A 19,818-nucleotide genomic window follows, 5' to 3' on the forward strand; every position below is an offset into this window, starting at 1 on the left:
CCTTTTGCTAAAATTATTCTCTTGTGCTATGTGGTTCTGAACAGATGTTGTATCCTGATGTGACTTGGTGAGCCCTAGTGCTTTCTTCTACCATTACTGTTTTAAAATGTTTTTAGTGGTTAGGGGATGGGTAGAGTTGGAAGATGGACAGGTATGGCACTTAATAAATTTTATAGGGGACTTCCCTGGTAGCACAGTGGTTAACAATCCGCCTGCCAATGCAGGGGACACGGGTTCAATCTCTGGTCTGGGAAGATCCCACATGCTGCAGAGCAGCTAAGCCTGTGCGCCACAACTACTGAGCCTGCACTCTAGAGCCTGCGAGCCACAACTGCTGAACCTGTGAGCCACAACTACTAAAGCCCGCGCACCTAGAGCCCGTGCTCCGCAGCAAGAGAAGCCACCTCAATGAGAAGCCCGCGCACCGCAACGAAGAGTAGCCTCCACTCACCGCAACTAGAGAAAGCCTGCGCACAGCCCCAGCGCAGCCATAAATAAATAAATAGATAGATAGATAAACAAGAATTTCTGTATAAAAAAAGTATAAAAAATTCATTTATTAAAACTTTTTTATAGGATGCAAGAATTGCAAAATAAAAATAGAGGTTTCAAAGTTCCATAGTCTTTAGAATACACACACACACACATTTACTTTTATGGCACAAGATCCTTTGTTCTAATATGTGTTACTGACTTGCAGTCTTTTTTTTAATACTTATTTTGTTTTTTAAATTTTATTGGAGCATCGTTGATTTACAACGTTGTGTTAGTTTCAGGTGTACAACAAAGAGATTCAGTTACGCATATACATATACTCACTCTTTTTTAGATTCTTTTTTCATATAAATTATCACAGGATATTGAGTAGAGTTCGCTGTGCTTTACAGTAGGTCCTTGATGGTTCCTGACTTGCAGTCTTGCTCTAGCCTGAATCAGGTGTAACATATTTCCCAGCTGTGTTTCCTGAATGATAGTCACTGCCTTGGTGTGTTAGGACATTTCCCTTCCCATGTGTGGCCAGACTCCAGGTAATTATTCTGTTATAGTTTGTTATTAAAACTTCCCAGGTCTTCGGTCAGATGTTGTATGTATTCTGAGCCTTCTGTTGGGCCGTGTTAGCTCAGTGAGTCTTGTCCTTTGCCTGGGCGGGGCAGGGCATCTTGGTGAGTGAAGATTATCTTGCCTTTCTGTAGAAAAGTCACTTGGCACAACCTGTTTTCTCCTGTTCTGAAATTATGACCGTTTAAAAAGCTCTTAGACTTTTAAATTCTAAAAACATTTTAAACTTAAAAAGACAGATGTTAATGCACAGAACATTCCTGGAAGAATGCATAGAGTAGAGGGTAGTGTGAGCATAGGGCAAGATTAAGAGACTAATAATTCTTTTCATGTTATACCTGTATGAACTATTGGATTTTTGTTTTTACTATGACATGTATTATTTTTATTATTTAAGACATTAATTTTTTTAAAGATCAGATACTGTATGGTTTCATTCAGATAACGTTCTTTTTTATATAAATTTATTTATTATTTTTTAAAATTATTTATTTATTTTTGGCCGCGTTGGGTCTTCGTTGTTGCACGCGGGCTTTTCTCTAGCTGCTCTGAGCCCGGGGGGGGGGGGTGGGAGGGTGGGGAGGGGGGCTACTCTTTGTTGCGGTGCGTGGGCTTCTCGTTGCCTTTCTGGCACCCAAGTCCAGCTCTTACTAAAAAATTGCTCAGATGTAAACCGAGTGTTTGAAACATTTTCCTGAGGGCAGAATATTCTTGTCCATGTTCTTTTCCCCTAATAAACAGTGATGACTGGCGCACAGCCTTCTCAGCAGGGCAGATGGCCAGGGAACACATTTGGTTTGGGATGATTTACCAAGACCAAATGCAGCAGGCTTAGCCTGGTGGTGTTGAGGCAGTCAGTGCTGGAACTACCCCAGTGCACGCCTGATGGTGGGTGTAAATCGGGTTTTAAAGGTGCATACTTCCTTTTCATTCTTTTGTTCATGCTCTTGCTTCTGTCAGAGCATCTGACTAATACTTTAATTAAAAATACTGCACTTAGTATCTTCTTGAGAATTAGGAGAAACCAGTTGGCCATTTGGGGTATGTTTTTTGTGTGTTCACTGAAGTGATTGGATTGTGGCAAGGTAGTAAAGAAAAGAAAAATAAATTTCAAATTTGTTCTTTGTCTCCTTAGGATCAATGAGCTATCTGTACTTATATAGTTTCTTGCTCTAAGAGTTCTGTCTAGAGAAATTGAGGCAATGAAGGGTGCAGACCTTCAGAGCCAGACTGAGCTGGGTTTCACTCTCTGCTATGATTTTGTCAATTAACCTACCTCCCTGAGCCTCTTCTGTAATATGGAGTTGCTAACGGTACCTTGCTGGGTTTTGAGTAGACACCCAATAAATTTGTGTTCCCTCTGTCTTCACTCTTAAATGTCTGGGTTTTTTTTCTTAATTAATTAATTTATTTATTTTTGGCTGTGTTGGGTCTTCGTTGCTGCACGCCGGCTTCCTCTAGTTGTGGCAGGTGGGGGCTACTCTTTGTTGCGGTGCGCGGGCTTCTTATTGCGGTGGCTTCTCTTGTTGTGGAGCACGGGCTCTAGGCATGCGAGCTTCAGTAGTTGCAGCACTCTGGCTCAGTAGTTGTGACTCGCAGGCTCTAGAGTGCAGGCTCAGTAGTTGTGGCATATGGACTTAGTTGCTCCGCAGCACGTGGGATCTTCCTGGACCAGGTATTGAACCCATGTCCCCTGAATTGGCAGGCGGATTTTTTTAACCACTGCATCACCAGGGGAGTCCCCTAAGAAATCAATTGAAAAGACTAAAAAATCTAACTTAATAGCAGGAAGCCATCACTAATAATTGGTTCTTTGAACATCCTGTTGTGGTCACTTTGTATGTATATATCTCTCACTCCCCTGATAGACTACTCAATTTCTAGAAGATTTTTTTTCCTATACAGTTTGTTCATTTATGTATTCCTTTCTTCATTCAGCTTATTTATTGAGAGCCTAATATGTGCTAGGCACAATGTAGATTCAGGGAATGAGAGAGTACCAGACAGCACAGACATGATTTCTGCTTTCAGGGAGCTTGTAGTCTCAAGAGGTTTTTTAAACAATAGTATACATAATCATTACATTTGTGTTAAGGACTTTGAAGGAAAAGTACCGGTTACCGTGAGAGCACACACTATGGCATCTCGACTGTTGGGAACATTTCAAGAAAAGGTTCTCTGTGGAAGTGACATTTTACTTTGGAAAAGAAAAAAGAGCAAAGGTTAGTCAGGTGATCAGATGGAAAGGAGTGATGGACAGAGTGTGTAAGAAAGATAGACAGAGAGAGTATGTACTTGATGACCTAAGAAAAGACTTGTGTGGTTGGAATGTAGAGAAGGGTGAGATGGGGCTACAGAGGTAGAGGGACTCAACTTTGTAAGCCATTTTAAGGATTTTGAAGTTTGTTTTAGAGACAGTGGGAGGGATTCCCTGGCTGTCCAGTGGTTAGGACCCTCGCTTCCATTGCAGGGGGCATGGGTTCAGTCCGTGGTCAGGGAACTAAGATTCCACATTCTGCGTGGCCAAAAATAAATAAATTTTTAAAATTAAAAATAGAAATAATATGTATCATTACCATCAGTGGAATACCTGTCACTTGCCCTGAGAAAACAAAACCATAAAATTAAGTACACACAGTGAAAACAAAACAATGTTATTAAGGTCTTAACTAGTTTCTGATAGTTGAGAAACTCTAAATCTGAGACCTGTTCCTTTTCCATTAAAAAAAAAAGGCATCAGCAAGTGTTAAAGAAATGACAGGCTGATACCAAACAGACTATCTCCTTAATATAAGGGAAATATTACAAAAGGTCAGTTTTCTCACTATCCGTGTTATCTAGTGCTGCCTGCAAGGACCACTTAAAACCATTTTAGTTGGAATGATAACCATGCTTTGAAAAACACTGCTTTAACTGATACATCATCATCTTATTATTTCCTATGCCTGATTTGTGGACGGCTGACTTGGCTTACTCCTCATATTAAGGGAACAATACCAGTCCTCATGGTCAAGCCACAGTTACCCTTGAGTAAGTTTTAAAAAGGCTAAAAAACAGACTTAGGGTATCATTTTTATGGGCCTGTTTTCTCCAAGGGCTACATAATTTATTTTATTTATTTTTAAAATAAATTTACTTATTCATTTATTTAATTTTTTGGCTGCATTGGGTCTTTGGCGGCACTCGGGTTTTCTCCAGTTGCTGAGAGTGGGGGCTACTCTTCATTGTGGTGTGTGGGCTTCTCATTGCGGTGGCTTCTCTTGTTGCGGAGCACGGGCTCTAGGTGTGCGGACTTCAAAAGTTGTGGCTTGTGGGCTCTAGAGCGCAGTCTCAGTAGTTGTGGTGCACGGGCTTAGTTGCTCCACGGCATGTGGGATCTTCCCGGACCGGGCTCGAACCCGTGTCCCCTGCATGGGCAGGCAGATTCTTAACCCCTGCGCCATCAGGGAAGCCCTGGCTACATAATTTATATTACAAAGTCAGCAATGTAAAATGGAAGTAAACTTTCCCAAAAGCCTCAGCAACCAATTAATCAGCAATCACCTAGGTGTCCAGGAAGGGGGACCTTGACAGCAGTCTAAATGTGGTGGGGTGTCTTAGTTAAAATTAAAACTCTTCTGGGTGCAAGGAACAGAAACCCTTTGACACAAGCTCAAGTAGAGGGAGGTTGTTTATAAACCCTTGTGGGAGCTTAGGGCAGGAATGCAGTGTTCTAGAGCCTGATGGAAACTGGAAAGCTGTCAGGATCTGAAGCTTCTTTCTCAGATGCTCATCTCTGCTCTTATCTGTTTGTGGCTCTTCTTTTCTCTGCTAGGTTCTTCAAACTGGTTTTTTCTGCTTACTCATCAGTTTACCTGGGGCCCAACATGTTGACTTTGTGGCCACACCAAGCTGAGAATAGAGTAAGGAGAGGTCATTAGCCTCCCCCTACAAGCTTAATCAGCACTGCCCCTCCCCCAGTTTTTTGATAAAGATAATTGACGTTCTTTATTCTTTTATAAATGTTATATGAATGAAGAGTCAAGAGATAACTCCTTTTTTTCACTCTCCATTAACTAACTTGCATCTCCCAAGGCTCCTTCCAAATGGAGATTCTGGAGCTGCCACTAGTAATCTCAAACTGGAAATATTTATTGCCTTCCAAATGGGGTTCTCCATAGCTTTCTTTTCTTTTCTTTTTTTAATATTCATTTATTTATTGGGTTGCATTGGGTCTTAGTTGTGGCAGGTGGGCTCCTTAGTTGTAGCACGTGGGCTCCTTAATTGCGGCTTGCCAGCTCCTTAGTTGTGGCATGTGGGCTTCTTAGTTGTGGCATGTGAACTCTTAGTTGCAGCATGCATGTGGGATCTAGTTCCCTGACCAGGAATCGAACCCGGGCCCCCAGCATTGGGAGCGTGGAGCCTTATCCACTGTGCCACCAGGGAAGTCTGTCCATAGCTTTCTGATTCCAGATTTCAGTGTTGTAATTACAAATTACCAGGAAGAAACTTGATTTACCCAGTTTGGGTCAAATGTCCACTCCATTAGACTTCAGTTGCATGATCTAGACATGCTCATCCAATTCTACCCCTTCAGCAGTCTGTGGAAACCATGCCCACAGAAGAGGGCATGGGTGCAGTGTATTTATATATCAGGGCCTTGTCAACAACAGAGGGAAAAGTTCAATATCCTTGTAGTCCTAACCTCTGGTCTGATCCATCTATGGGCAGACCCTCAGAGCTGGGGTTTCATCAAAGATACCTGCTCTTTGAGAAGACTTCAAGATATGTTTTGTGAACCTGGAGTCTTGCAAGAAGACTGAGTCAGACGTAACTTAGAACTCACTCAGCATGAGATCAGCACCAAGTTATTAGGAAGAGAAGATATCATTTATTGAGCTGAAATGTCTCTGTCAGATATTCTGTAAGGACAAATGGTGGCCTATCGGCTGAGATGAGGACTTAAGAAAACTGGTATTAGATATTTGGGTATTCAGGCCAAGATTGTGATTTCTGTGATTCTCTAATCTCTCTACCTGAGTGTTAAGTCTTTGATCTTTTCTAGATTGTGATTCCCTCCAGAGTAAGGCTTCTTAATCTTTTTACCTAGCGTTATTGGTGCTCATCAACGTTAGGTGCATTGAAGAAGAACTAAAGAGATGAAACTCATGTGTTCATGTAGCTGTCTGTTAAAGGTTGTGGTAAAGTATTCATAGGAGAAAAATTGAAACCGTTAGGTAAAATGATAGTGTATTTCTGTTATTTGGCCCTGGGCCACCAGGGCCATAGATGATCTTGAGTTGTCTGTGCCTCCTCTGTCCCTGTTGCTGACTTGGGACCTTGATGAGCAAAGAGGGACCAATAGTAGTAGTAGATTGTGAATTAGCCTGAGTTCAGTCATCTTTCTGTATTTCAAATCTACATCTACCACCCTATTTCCCATTTATAACACTCTCACGTTCCTTTTCTAGAAATGAATCTTTGCTTTTATTAGATATATATTTTTAATTAATTGACTTTATTTTTTAGAGCAGTTTTAGGTTAAGTTTACAGGAAAGGAGTGGAGAGTACAGAGTTCCTTCCTATTCACCCTGACACACCTCTCTTCTCCCCCAGTTTCCCATGTTATTAACACTTGCATTAGTGTGGTGCATTTGCTGCAGTTGCTGAGCCAATACGATATGTTATTGCTAACTAAAGTCCATAGTTTACTAGTTTACATTAGGGCTCATTCTGTGTGTTGCACATTCTATGCATTTTGCAAAGGTATGATGACATGTATCCTTCGTTACAGTATCATACAGAATAGTTTCACTGCCCTGAAAAATCCCGTTCTCCACCTATTCATTCCTCCCCCAGCTCCTGGCAACCACTGATTGTTCTACTCTGCCTATAATTTTGCTTTTTCCAGAATGTCATACACTTGGAATCGTATAGTATGTAGCTTTGTCATGTTGGCTTCTTTCACTTAGCAATATGTATTTAAGAGTCCCCCATATTTTTTTGTGGCTTGCTAGCTCATTTCTTTTCTTTTCTTTTTTTTAAAAATAAATTTATTTATTTATTTTTGGCTGTGTTGGGTCTTTGTTGCTGCATGCAGGCTTTCTCTAGTTGTGGTGAGTGGGGGCTACTCTTTGTTGTGGTGTGCAGGCTTCTCATTGTGACGGCTTCTCTTGTTGCGGAGCACAGGCTCTAGGCCCGTGGGATTCAGTAGTTGTGGCACGTGGGCTCAGTAGTTGTGGCTCACAGGCTCTAGAGCACAGGCTCAGTAGTTGTGGCGCATGGGCTCATTTCTTTTTATCACTGAATAATATATCATTGTATGGATGGCTGTACCACGGTTTGTTTATCCGTTTGCCTGTTGAAGAACATCTTGGTTCCTTCCAGGTTTTGGCAATTTTGTATAAAGCTGCTATAAACATTTGCGTGCAGATTTTTGTGTGAAAGTAAGTTTTCAGCTCATTTGGGTAGATAACAAGGAGCTGGATTATATGGTTAGAGTATGTTTAATTTTTTAAGAAACTGCCAAACAGTCTTCCAAGGTGGCTGTGCCATTTTGCATTCCCACTAACAGTGAATGAGAGCTGCTTTTGCTCCATGTCCTCACCAGCATTTGGTCCACAGATTAATTTGAGTTGTTTATGTTTTGTCTGTCCCTATGCTGATTTGGGACCTTGATGAGCAAAGAGGGACTTGGTAGTAGTAGTAGGTTGTGGACTGGCCTGTGTTTAGTCATCTTTCTATATATAGAATTGACAGCTACCACTGTTTCCCATCTAAAACACTAATCATTTTCTTTCAGATCCTCTCATCTGAAAATTAATCTTTGCTTGTGTTAGACTTTTGAATAATAATTGATTGCTTTTCTTCCTTAACACAATTTTATAGCAGGTCTCCATATGCCTTGAATTTTGGAATGGACGCATAGCTTAGGGAACCTAGAAGTCAATGTTTCTTCAAAGTCAGCGCTAGTTTCTATTTCAACCAGAGTGTATGAAAGTGCTGCTTTCCCTACATCCTTGTCTACTCCTGATACTGCTGGATTTACTCCCCCACTCATGGTTCTTATTTTTTTCTTCGAAGAATTATTCTTAACTCTGTGGCATAGTAAGATTCACTGAACATTTTATTGAGGGAACGTGGTCCATTTGGTAGATTTGAAGCTTGAATGTAATAAAGGTTGTTTTTTTTTTAGATATTTTAATTTTTGTGCTAGTAAACCCATTTGTTTCCCATAGGTAAAAATATTAGTGTCATCTATCATCTAAATATATTTGGTCTTGAATCTTCATTAAGGATTAGTATAACTGGATTATATTGCTCTTGGATGAGAGATGACTATAGAAATTTAAGATTGTGTTCTGGACCATCCTAGCCATTTAGAGTTAAAATCAGCTCCAAGATGTTTTTAATACCGAATTAGGATACTTTCTGAAACAGCTGATACTAGCCTATGCATATTTCATATTTGTTTTTGAAGGAATATAATAACTCATAATTTCTGTTTTCATAGATTATCTTGATAATGGTAATAATAAAATGGCAATTCAGCAAGCAGATAAATTGTTGAAAAAGCATAAGGATCTTCATTGTGCTAAGGTAAGTTCATTTGCCCTTGAGTTACTTACATTTGGTGGGTTATGTACTGTAATCTTTAAAGGGAAGAGGTGTTTAATCTCTTTAGTGACTGTGTTTTTCAGAGTATTTTTTAGCCCATTTATTTGCCTGATCACTTAAATGAAATGCCATAAAGAGTATTTAATTAAAAGCTAGCTGCTTGTTTTTTTGGACATGACTTATCTAATTTAATTATTTTATTTTCACAAAGTCCTTCCCCCCCCCACCCCACAAAGTCCTTTTAAGCAATGTTGTGCATTCTTTTTGTTTTGTGCATTCTTAATATGACTGAAATAGGAAATAATCTTTTTTTTTTTAAGGGAACTTTATTTTTTTTAATTTATTTTTGGTTGTGTTGGGTCCTCGTTGCTACATGGGCTTTCTTTAGTTGCGACGAGTGGGGGCCACTCTTTGTTGTGGTGCTCAGGTTTCTCATTGTGGTGGTGTCTCTTGTTGCGGAGCATGGGCTCTAGGCGCTGGCTTCAGTAGTTAGGCTCGCGGGCTCTAGAGCGCAGCCTTAGTAGTTGTGGTGCATGAGCTTAGTTGTTCCGTGGCATGTGGCGTCCGCCCGGACCAGCGCTCAAACCTGTGTCCCCTGCATTGGCAGGCGGACTCTTAACCACTGAGCCACCAGGGAAGCCCTGGCAATAATCTTTATTTGCTGATATTTTTAGTAAAATAGTTGGCATACCTTATAACTTATTTTGTGATTTCAAATTGTCTTTCTTTGGTTCATATTTCCTTTTCTGTCCTTTTAAAACTGATTTGTCTTTTCTTTCTATCAGGTTTTAAAAGCAATTGGTTTACAGAGAACTGGAAAGCAAGAGGAAGCCTTCACCTTGGCGCAGGAGGTGGCAGCCCTTGAACCCACAGACGACAACTCGCTGCAGGCACTGACCATTCTTTACCGGGAGATGCATCGACGTATGTTTCTTTCTTTTCATTGTCTTTAAAACTGCTTAATTTTTTGGGTATTTCTGAGTTCTCTGTTTGTCCGATTTACTTATCACTCATGATTTGATGGATAGCAACAGGTAAAAAATGCATTAACCATGGCTTGCAAAGGCTGTAGGCAGAGTGGATATTTTACATGTATTAGGATCCTTGGATTGGAATGAGGACTTGAATTTCATTTATGACATTTTGATTTGCTAAATGAAAGAGTTGCTTTTTTTTCCACTTTTTAATATGGAAAACTTCAAACATAGAAACAGAGAATAGCATAATAAATCCCTTTGTGTCCATTTCTCACCTTCAGCAGTTATTGAGACATGATCAATTTTATGTATACCTCTCTGCCTGCCAGATTATTTCTAAGCATATCCTAGGTAGTCTGCCTAGTTTCATCTATAAATAAAGTTTTTCATTGTTGATTTCTTAAATATTTTATTATGAAATACATATCTTTAGTAATACATATTATAGAAAAATATGTTTTATGTAGCACTAGAACATTTGATGTGGAATAAATGAACATTCATAAACCTACCACCCAATTTAAGAAATACAGCATTATCAGTACAGGCATACCTTGGAGGTATCGTGGGTTTGGTTTCACATTAAAGCAAATATTGCAGTAAAGTGAGTCATATGAATTCTTTGGTTTCCCGGTTCTCTCAGCCTTCATAGAATTAAAGAGAGTCAGGGTCTTGCTCTGGGTCAGGCTTTGGCTTAAGGGAATATTGTGGCTAGTTTGATCTTCTATCCAGACCACTAAAACTTTCTGCGTTTCACTTTTTTATCATTTATGTGTTCACTGGAGGAGTACTTTTTTTTTTGGCCATGCCTCACGGCTTGTGAGATCTAGTTCCCTGAACAGATGTTGAACCTGTGTTCCCTGCAGTGGAAGGTCGGAGTCCTAACCACTGGACCTCTAGGGAATTCCCTGGAGTAGTACTTTTAATTTCCTTCAAGAACTTTTCCTTTGAATTTACAACTTGGATAATTGGCACAAGAGGCCTAGCTTTCAACCTGTCTTGGCTTTCGACATGCCTTCCTCACTACACTTAATCATTTCTAGCTTTTGATTTAAAGTGCCAGACATGTGGCACTCTTCCTTTCACTTGAGGCCATTGTAGGGTTATTAATTGGCCTAATTTCAGTGTTGTGTCTCAAAAAATAGGGAGGCCTGAGGAGAGGGAGATAGATGGGAACGGCCAGATAGTGGAGCACAGAACACACACATATTTGTTGATTAAGTTCAGGGTCTTATATGGTTGTGATTTGTGGTGCCCCCAAACAATTACAGTAGTAACTTCAAAGATCACTGGTCATAGATCACCATAACAAATACGATAATAACGAAAAAGTTTGAAATATCGTGAGAATTACCAAAATGTAACACAGAGACACAAAGTGAGCAAATGCTGTTGGAAAAATGGTGCTAATGACTTGCTTAGTTGCTAGGTAGCCACAAACCTTCAATCTGTAAAACACAATATCTGCAAAGCACAGTAAAGGGAAGTACAATAAAATGAGGTATGTCTGTACTAAGAAGACTTCCTGTGTGTCCTTCATCAATCTCATTTCCCCTTTAACTTCCTAAGAGGGATTTGCTATCTTGAATATTTTTATTCTCTTGCTTGTCTTTAAATCTTTATCACATTTGTTTTTCTAAGTAATACATTATTAGTTTCACTTCTTTTGGACTTAACATAAATAGATTCATGCTGTACGTTTTCTGTGACTTGCACTTTTCATCTAATATCCAAGTGGTTGTAGTTAATTCATGTTTACTGCCACAGAATACTTCACTGGTTGACTACACTAGAATCTAGAGTGGAGGTGCTAGGTCATAGGGTAGGTTCAGCTTAAAGATAAACATGGTGTCAACTTATCTTCTAAATTTACCTTCCCACTAGCAGTGTATCAGAGTTCCACATGCTTGTCATTGGTATTCTTTTTTTTTTAATTAATGTGATATTTATTTATTTGCTCTGGGTCTTAGTTGCAGCAGGCGGGCTCCATAGTTGCAGCTCACTGGCTCCTTAGTTGCGGCACGTGGGATCCTTAGTTGTGGTATGTGAGCTCTTAGTTGCAGCATGCCTGTGCGATCTAGTTCCCTGACTGGGGATTGAACCCGGGCCCCCTGCATTGGGAGCTTGGAGTCTTAACAACTGCGCCGCCAGGGAAGTCCCGTCATTGGTATTCTTAGACTTAAAAAATTTTGCCATCAAGCCATCATGTTGTACTCCTAAAAATATACAGCTTTTGTCAATTGTTTCTCAGTAAAACTGAAAAAAATAAAATAAATTTTTTGCCAACCTAGCAGGCAGAAAATGTTATTTTATAGTTCAATTTTGTGTTTCATTCTTATGAAAGATAAAACTTAAGAGTTGAGGTATTATATCTGATTATTTAGGGATTATGTTGATTTAGGGTTATGGATTCTCTCCCAGCATTTCAAAAAAAAAATTATCTGTCCTACAAGTATTGGTTGAATGTTTTTCTATGACAAATATTGTATCAGAGTCAAAGATGAAAGGTATTCTTTGCTTTCATGTTACTCATAGTCTATGAGGAAACATAGATCAATAGATAGTATGTTGCATTATATATTAATAAATTGTATAAGAGTGTTATTTAAAAGATTTAAAGATGGCAGAAGGAAGCAGTGTACAAACTGGGATGGAGGAGCAGAGATCGTGTTCAGGGAAGGATTACATTTGAACTGGGTCTTGGATGATGTTCACTCAGTAGAAAAGAGAAGAAAAGGGAATCCAAGCAGAGGGAACAGTGTTAAAGTCATGCAGGTCTGATACAGTACAGGGAATCTAGTGGAACTACAAGTAGTTTGATGTAGCTAGAGCATAAAGTGCAGGAGGGAAGAGTTTGGAAGAAGACAGAAAGGCTAGATAGATCCTGGAGGGTCTTGTACATTGTAAACGTCATGGGGAGGCCTGACCTATTCCATGCTTCATCGGAAAACACCTAAGCAAGGTAAGAGTAATGAGCAGATGAGGCAAAGCAAATACTTTCTTCTTCCTTAATGATAGGAGACATCTATTTCCTCCAAATAGGAAAGAAATTAAATGCTGTTAAGATTTGTTATACTTCAGTAATTAAAGAAAATTCTCTTTCTCTTTGTTTTAGCGGAGTTAGTCACAAAACTTTATGAGGCAGCTGTGAAGAAAGTTCCCAATAGTGAGGAATATCACTCTCACCTCTTCATGGCCTATGCCAGAGTGGGCGAATACAAGAAAATGCAACAGGTAACTTGATGCCCAAACCTCCTGGGCTGCAGGATTTTCTATTAATGTGGTTTAACTGCAGTGGTATGTGTGTCTGCATGTGTGTGTTTGCATATATGTGTAGAAGTGAATCTATGTATTTGCGTGTGGAGATCAGCCAGTTATTTTTTGTGTGTGTTTTAAAGATGAACAATTATTCAAGTTCTTTAAATGTTTTCTTTGGGAAATGTGATTGTTCCTTTGTGGCCTGATGGTATGTTTTGTTTGGTTCTGGTAAGTTGGCTTCAGATTGTCTCACTGCATCAGATTGCTGTTATATTTTCAGAAAATGGGCAGAAATCCTAGAGCAGAAAATGAACAGACTATAGAAAGATTAACTGTAAAAGTTTATATCTATTTTTTAAATTTAACTGTTTATATAGCCTGCTAAGATTTTTAAATCCATGGCGGGAAAATCCCTATTGCTTGGGATGCTTGTTTTTTTTTTTTTTTCTGGATGCAGCTTATCTGCCAGTTAGCACGTTTTAGGTGTTCCTTGTACACATGTGAAGGAGCCTTATTTGGATACATTTGGACTAATAGGTGCATAAAGCTGGCATCCCAGAGAAATGAAATTTGCACTCTTAAGCTCATAAAGGGTTATGAAGTCAAGCTAGAATTTTTAAAGAAATGCTTTGTTTGTGGGTATAATGTGTTTGGAAGGCAGCTTTCCTACTTGGATTTTTATTTTGTCTTGTTTACTTGAAATATCAAACTATAACAATAGATAGGTAGACCAGGGAGGGTGGAAGATACTATATTAAGATAAACCCTTTCTCTTTCAAATCAGTTTTTGTATTTGCTTATGTAAGTTTTTAAATTGGAAGAGATTTTTTGGCCCAAATATAATTCTTTGAAGAAATTTTATCATTATTTTATTTATCATTGGAGTATTGATATGTTCTCAGGAAAAATATTCACAGATTATAATTTTTCTTTTATTGTAAAATGGGTATATATTTCTTAAATTGGCAGCACTAACCATATATACATATAAATCCTTAGTATCATTTTTACTTCTAGGAATATATTTTTTTGTTTTTTTTAAAAAAATTATTTTATTTATTTTTAGCTGCGTTGGGTCTCCGTTGCGGTGCACGGGCTTCTCACTGAGGTGCCTTCTCTTGTTGTGGAGCATGGGCTCTAGGCACGCAGGCTTCAGTAGTTGTGGCGCACAGGCTTAGTTGCTCCGTGGCATGTGGGATCTTCCTGGACCAGGGCTCGAACCCATGTCCCCTGCATTGGCAGGCGGATTCTTAACCACTGAGCCACCAGGGAAGCCCCTAGGAATATGTTTTAAGTAAAGTATATTAAATGTACATTAATACAGACATAGTGAAAGAAATTATAGTTCACCTATGTGGTAGAAAATAATGCAACACCCCGCCCCCCCCAAATGGTACTGTGTGTCTTTATTTGTTGACGTAGAAAGATATTCCCAATATATGTTAAGTGAGAAGAGCAGGTTGTAAAATGGCCTTCTCTCACTCCCTTCCCCTCCACCCTTCCTTATTAAGTATATGTACTGAAATGTTGCCAAGATATAGGGCTGTGGATACTTTCCATCTTAATTTCTGTTCTTTCTTTTTTTTTTTTTAAGCATGTGTTAATTTTATGATCCCACGAAATACATTTTTGAAATATATATTATACACACACTTATAAAATAACAAAAAGTACAAGTTCATGCAATAGCAATATTAAGGTAAATTTTGAAAAAGGGAAAAAAATAATCTACCACTTGAACAGATTATATTTTTGTATGGTTTAACTTTACATGTTGCCAGAGATATATACAATTTTGCATCTTGCTTTTTGGAGACATAGCTTTGATGTGGCTTAGTAGTTATGGTTTCTTAATATGTTTTAACCATAGCCTGCTTTTGCATTATTTTAGTCTAATATGTTGGAAGAATGGAGTCCTCTAGTGTTAAATGTCTTAGAATGGAACGTCTGATTTTTATTCTGCCTTTGTTGCTGCTTAAGGTAGTTACAGTTCTTAGCTTATATGTATGCTTATTTTGAAAGGGGAATGTCAGTCTGGGGTAATAGGTATTTTATAAATTACATGTTATGTTTCATAAGGGCTTTTGTTTTGTTCACTGCTGAATCCTCACTTCATGATAAACGTTTGTTAAATAAATGAGTGATTTGCATAAACTGGTGGAGGTAAGAGGGAGGGAAGCCAGGGAATCAGAAGATTTAAGGACTTCTGCCCCACAGATCATCTCTGGCAGGTAAATTTAAAACCACCTTGAATAAAGAGTTGCTAGTCATTCATATGGTGACTAGACTTTCCTTTTTCTGTAAGTGACATTCCTATTCTCTGAGTCACCAGTTTGCAGCCATGTTTTTCAAATTTCTCTCTGGTCAAAAGTTTTCTGTAGCAGCAGAATGCTATCACCTATAAGATAGTAGGGTGTGGGCATGAAATTTCTCTTTTATGTTAAAAGTTCATGTTAATTTAACATTCTATTCCTTTTTATTTCTGTGTGTCATTATAAAAATGTTTTCTTTCCCCAAGTTATCAAATAAAATTGGTTTTCTAACACTTTCCATTTCATTTCTCCAGTTTGATGTTAAGAGCAGGGACCTCAAGCCATTCTAGACTCTCCTTCTCATCTTCTATGTCCATTTTGTCTCCAGATCATCTTGATTCTACCTCCACAGTGTCTTTGAGGTCTCTCTCTCTCTTTCTCTCTCTCTTTTTTTTTGGCCACGGGGCTTTCTGGATCTTAGTTCCTGGATCAGGGATCAAACCGATGCCCTCATCAGTGGGAGCTCGGAGTCCTAATCACTGGACTGCCAGGGAATTCCCTGAGGTCTCTTTTTCTATTTGATCTACCTCATCCTGGTTTAGTTCTTCATTGCCTCACCTCTTATTTTTCCCTATTTTCTTTCTTCACAGTACTGCTAAAATACTCTTCCTAGAAGAGTATAGATTTATACATATCACTCGCTTACTCTGTATAGACTCCTTTTGGAATGCCTTATAACAAAGGTACCTCTGTCTACCTTTTAGCCCTTTTCCCTTCTCCTGCTCTTAATTTTTTGTTTCAGCTAGATGTCCTACTTGTTCTTGTCAACATATATCTTTTCTTTCTTTAATGTTTTTGTTTAATTACTCATTTTGCTCCTACTTCGAATTGATTCATTCACTTATCCATTCACCCTAAATAATTGTATTATTTGTATATGTATTCTTACCCCCCATCTTTGCCTATAGACATTCTGTTTCACCTTCAAGGTCCATCTGAAAGACTGCTACTTTGGAGAATGCTCTTCCCTACTTTTCCTTAAAAAAAGAAAAAGAAAGGAATAAACAAACATACTAACCTTGCCTTCCTTGGAAACACCCTAGTGTGGTGTTTTTGTATAGGGTGTTTTTGTTTTCTTTTTTTTTTTTTGGCTGTGCCGCTTTGCTTGTGAGATATTATTAGTTCCCTGACCAGGGATCGAATCTGGCCCTGGCGGTGGAAGTGCCGAGTCCTAACCACTGGACCGCCAGGGAATTCCCTGTATAGGATGTTTATTTTTATTGCCAAGAATATTTTAGTCGTTTGAATATTTGTCTTATCTCTCCCTTGCTTTTAAGTGCCTTGGGGATCGGGACTCAATCTTTGTATCCTTGGCAGGAATAGACATTTCCTTCCACTTAATAGGGGCTCCATGCATTTTTTTCAAGTGGATTGAAGATAGGCAAAAGATTAAAAAATAAAATAGTAACTGTGATAATTAGCTGACAGTTCTTAGCATTGATTACTAGTTGGCAATTATGGACAGATTCTCAGTTTTACGTGAATAGATCTACTTTGCTCCTTTGTGCCATGTTCCTACTTCCAAGTATTTGCATATTATACATTTCACAATGAGAGGGTTCAGTTCTAATTAATGGTATATTGAAAGAACCTGAATATTTTCCTAACCTAAGAATTATTTTTTGAATTATGTCAGAGTAATTTTGTCTGATTTTGAAGTTTAAATATACTGTCTGGATTTCTTTGTTTTACTATAATTGATTAGTGCAATGGCTTCAGTAAAGTTTATTGATATACATTCATAACCCAACTTTTGTTTTTGCTTGGTAGTCTACCAGAACTATATTGGATTGCAGTATTCTCTAGGAACACTGGGTCTTCAGTTTAAGAAAATCTGATTCAAAAGATGAAATATCATTCTTGATATTGTAAAAATTCACCTTTGGGATTACCTCTGTTGTTATGCTGTAGACAACATCCATCAAGTTACTAGGCACTTACAGTAACCAGCATATGTAAACATGTTGCTATTTTCCTAGGAAACTTCTTGCCACATGTCTAGGTCATTAATTACCCTCTGTATGATGTTTTCTAAGTTAAGTATTTATGGCTCTCTGTCTTTCAGGCTGGCATGGCTCTATATAAGATTGTCCCCAAAAACCCTTACTACTTTTGGTCTGTGATGAGCTTAATAATGCAAGTGAGTATGGCATTCAGAATGGGATTGAGATTTGTTTTTATTTTTGTATATAGTAATTGTCCTTAATGTGTCCTCTGAACATCTTGGGTAATGTGTTGCAGCATGTGTCAAATAGGGATGTGACATATTGTCAGTTGATTTTTTTGAGTTGAGGAGTTTTAGTATTCTTTTTGAGTTGATGTATTGGTTTATTTGTGTGTAGCACAGAGTGTATTTCCTCTGAATCTTAGATCCATTACTGGGTTACTTGATCAAGTATGAGCCTCGAAATGTTTGATATTTTAACTTGAGGTTTGTCTTTAAGGCACTATTGTTGGTTGTTGAACGGATCATTGAACTGGGTGACCTTGTTTCATCACTTCTGCTTTCTGAGCCTCAGTCTGCTCTTTTGCAGAATGGAGATGCTCATCTCCCAGAGCAGCTATAAGTACCAAGATAAGACACTGTGTATGAGAGGATGGGGAGAAAGGAGTTAAAATGTAGCAGTTAAGAACAGAGAGGCTCTGGAGTTAAAATGTAGGTTAAGAACAGAGAGGCTCTGGGTTCAGACAGGTCTGCTTTCAAACATTGGCTTCACCATGTCTCTTGAGCTGTTGGAGAATCTTTTAACCTTAGTTTAACTATAAAATAAGCAGAATAGCTACCCTGAAAGGTTGTTTACAGGGGGTAAATGAGCTCTGAGCAGAATCTTTGGCAATGTTAAAATGATTAATATCATGCTAAGGTAACTGTAGCTAATAGTAAACCATACTATAAATAGAAGGAATTGGCATTTTCCTTCTAATATGTGAAGGTCTCAAGAAGACATCTCAAAGGTTTTTGACTCTTCAAATACCTGGTACCCTTTATATATACTAAATAGTATAAACGTATCCCCTCTTAACATATTTCTAGAAAAAAATGTATGAATGGTCTAATATTTAAAAGTTAGGTCATATTGTGGAAACTATGTATTTCAAGAATGCATACGATAAGAATCTTTAGTAAAGAAATCTCCTATAAAGCAAACCACTCTCAAGTTCAAATTAGGTCTGATATTTGACATAGTGGGTTGATAATTATGTGCCAGAGTCACAATAATGGTCTGCATGGTAATAATATAAATAGTGCAAACATTTTTCTTTTCTCGTTTAGTCTATATCAGCGCAGGATGAAAACCTCTCAAAAACGATGTTTCTGCCCCTTGCTGAGAGAATGGTAGAAAAAATGGTAAAAGAGGACAAGATAGAAGCAGAGGCTGAAGTGAGTAATTTAAGCCCCACTTTGTATTTGCATGTTTTTGATGTTGTTACAATATTATGAACTGTTGCTTTATTCCATTTAGAGGACTGGGTCCTCACTCTTGCCTTTTGTGTAAATGTGAAGCTTTGGAACTCCCCAGCCTAGGTATAATGAGTGAGGTTCTAGCATGTTTCCAGAAAGTACTCTGCCGAGATATAGATAGGAGAGATACTATGGTCTGATTGTCACTGTTAATTTCATCTTATTTGAAGATATAGTGTTCTTTTCTGTTAGATAGCTTTTTAAAAAGATACAAATGACTTATCTTTTTATTATTGAAAAGTTTCAATGGTTGCACTTCTTGTTTGTTTTTTTTGTAAGGTTGAACTTTATTATATGATCCTAGAACGTTTGGGAAAGTACCAGGAAGCCTTGGATGTCATCAGAGGAAAATTAGGAGGTAATTTTTAGAGTTTTCTTAAAGTTTTTTTTGTTTTGTTTTCCTATTTAAACATGACATTTTATTGTGGAAAATTTCTTCCACATACAGAAACAAAGATATAAAGACTTTAAAAAATCACTTGCGATCATTTTAGATTCTTTCAGGTTTTTCTCTATTTATTTTTTAAAAATAATTTTTAGTTGAAAATAATTCATGGGGACTTCCCTGGTGGTCCAGTGGTTAAGACTTCGCGTTTACGATGCAGGGGGCCTGGGTTCGATCCCTGGTCAGAGAATTAGATCCTGCATGCCACAATTAAGATCCCGCATGCCGCAGCTAAAGATTCCGCATGCTACAAGGAAGATCCCACACGTGGCAACGAAGATCCCATGTGCCGCATCTAAGACCTGGCATAGCTGAATGAGTGAATGAATGAATGAATGAAAATAATTCATGGATTCAGAAAATTCAGGGAGTATGATTTTACCCCAGATCTCCAACCCTCTGCCCTCTACATCCTTCTCCAGTTACCTGTTCTGTATATCCTTCTAAAGTAGTATCTTTCCCCTCCCCCTTCCCTTTTTTTTGTTTTTGGGGTCCTAAGTTTTATTTAAGAACTCATACAAAATATTCCAGATAATTGAGTTGTTTTTTTTGTTTTTTTTTGATGTGGACCATTTTTTTTTAAAGTCTTTATTGAATTTGTTACAACATTGCTTCTGCTTTATGTTTTGGTTTTTTGGCCATGATGCATGTGGGATCTTAGTTCCCTGACCTGGGATCAAACCTGCACCCCCTGCATTGGAAGGTGAA

General features: G+C 38.3%; 1 protein-coding gene across 5 annotated transcripts in view; it reads left to right on the top strand.

The window, feature by feature from the left end:
- The window catches only part of NAA25 (N-alpha-acetyltransferase 25, NatB auxiliary subunit), a 73,883-nt gene that overhangs the window by 2,911 nt on the left and 51,154 nt on the right, over positions 1-19,818 (top strand). For all 5 annotated transcript variants that reach the window (XM_033837022.2, XM_033837020.2, XM_033837021.2 and 2 more), the window contains exons 2-7: positions 8,552-8,637; positions 9,441-9,579; positions 12,748-12,866; positions 17,268-17,342; positions 18,477-18,584; positions 18,945-19,023. In XM_033837022.2, coding sequence (XP_033692913.1) covers positions 8,552-8,637; positions 9,441-9,579; positions 12,748-12,866; positions 17,268-17,342; positions 18,477-18,584; positions 18,945-19,023 — 606 coding nt within the window. The remainder of the gene's footprint in view (positions 1-8,551; positions 8,638-9,440; positions 9,580-12,747; positions 12,867-17,267; positions 17,343-18,476; positions 18,585-18,944; positions 19,024-19,818) is intronic.

Source organism: Tursiops truncatus, chromosome 13 (assembly GCF_011762595.2).
Source record: "Tursiops truncatus isolate mTurTru1 chromosome 13, mTurTru1.mat.Y, whole genome shotgun sequence".
NCBI classification, from domain to species: domain Eukaryota; kingdom Metazoa; phylum Chordata; class Mammalia; order Artiodactyla; family Delphinidae; genus Tursiops; species Tursiops truncatus.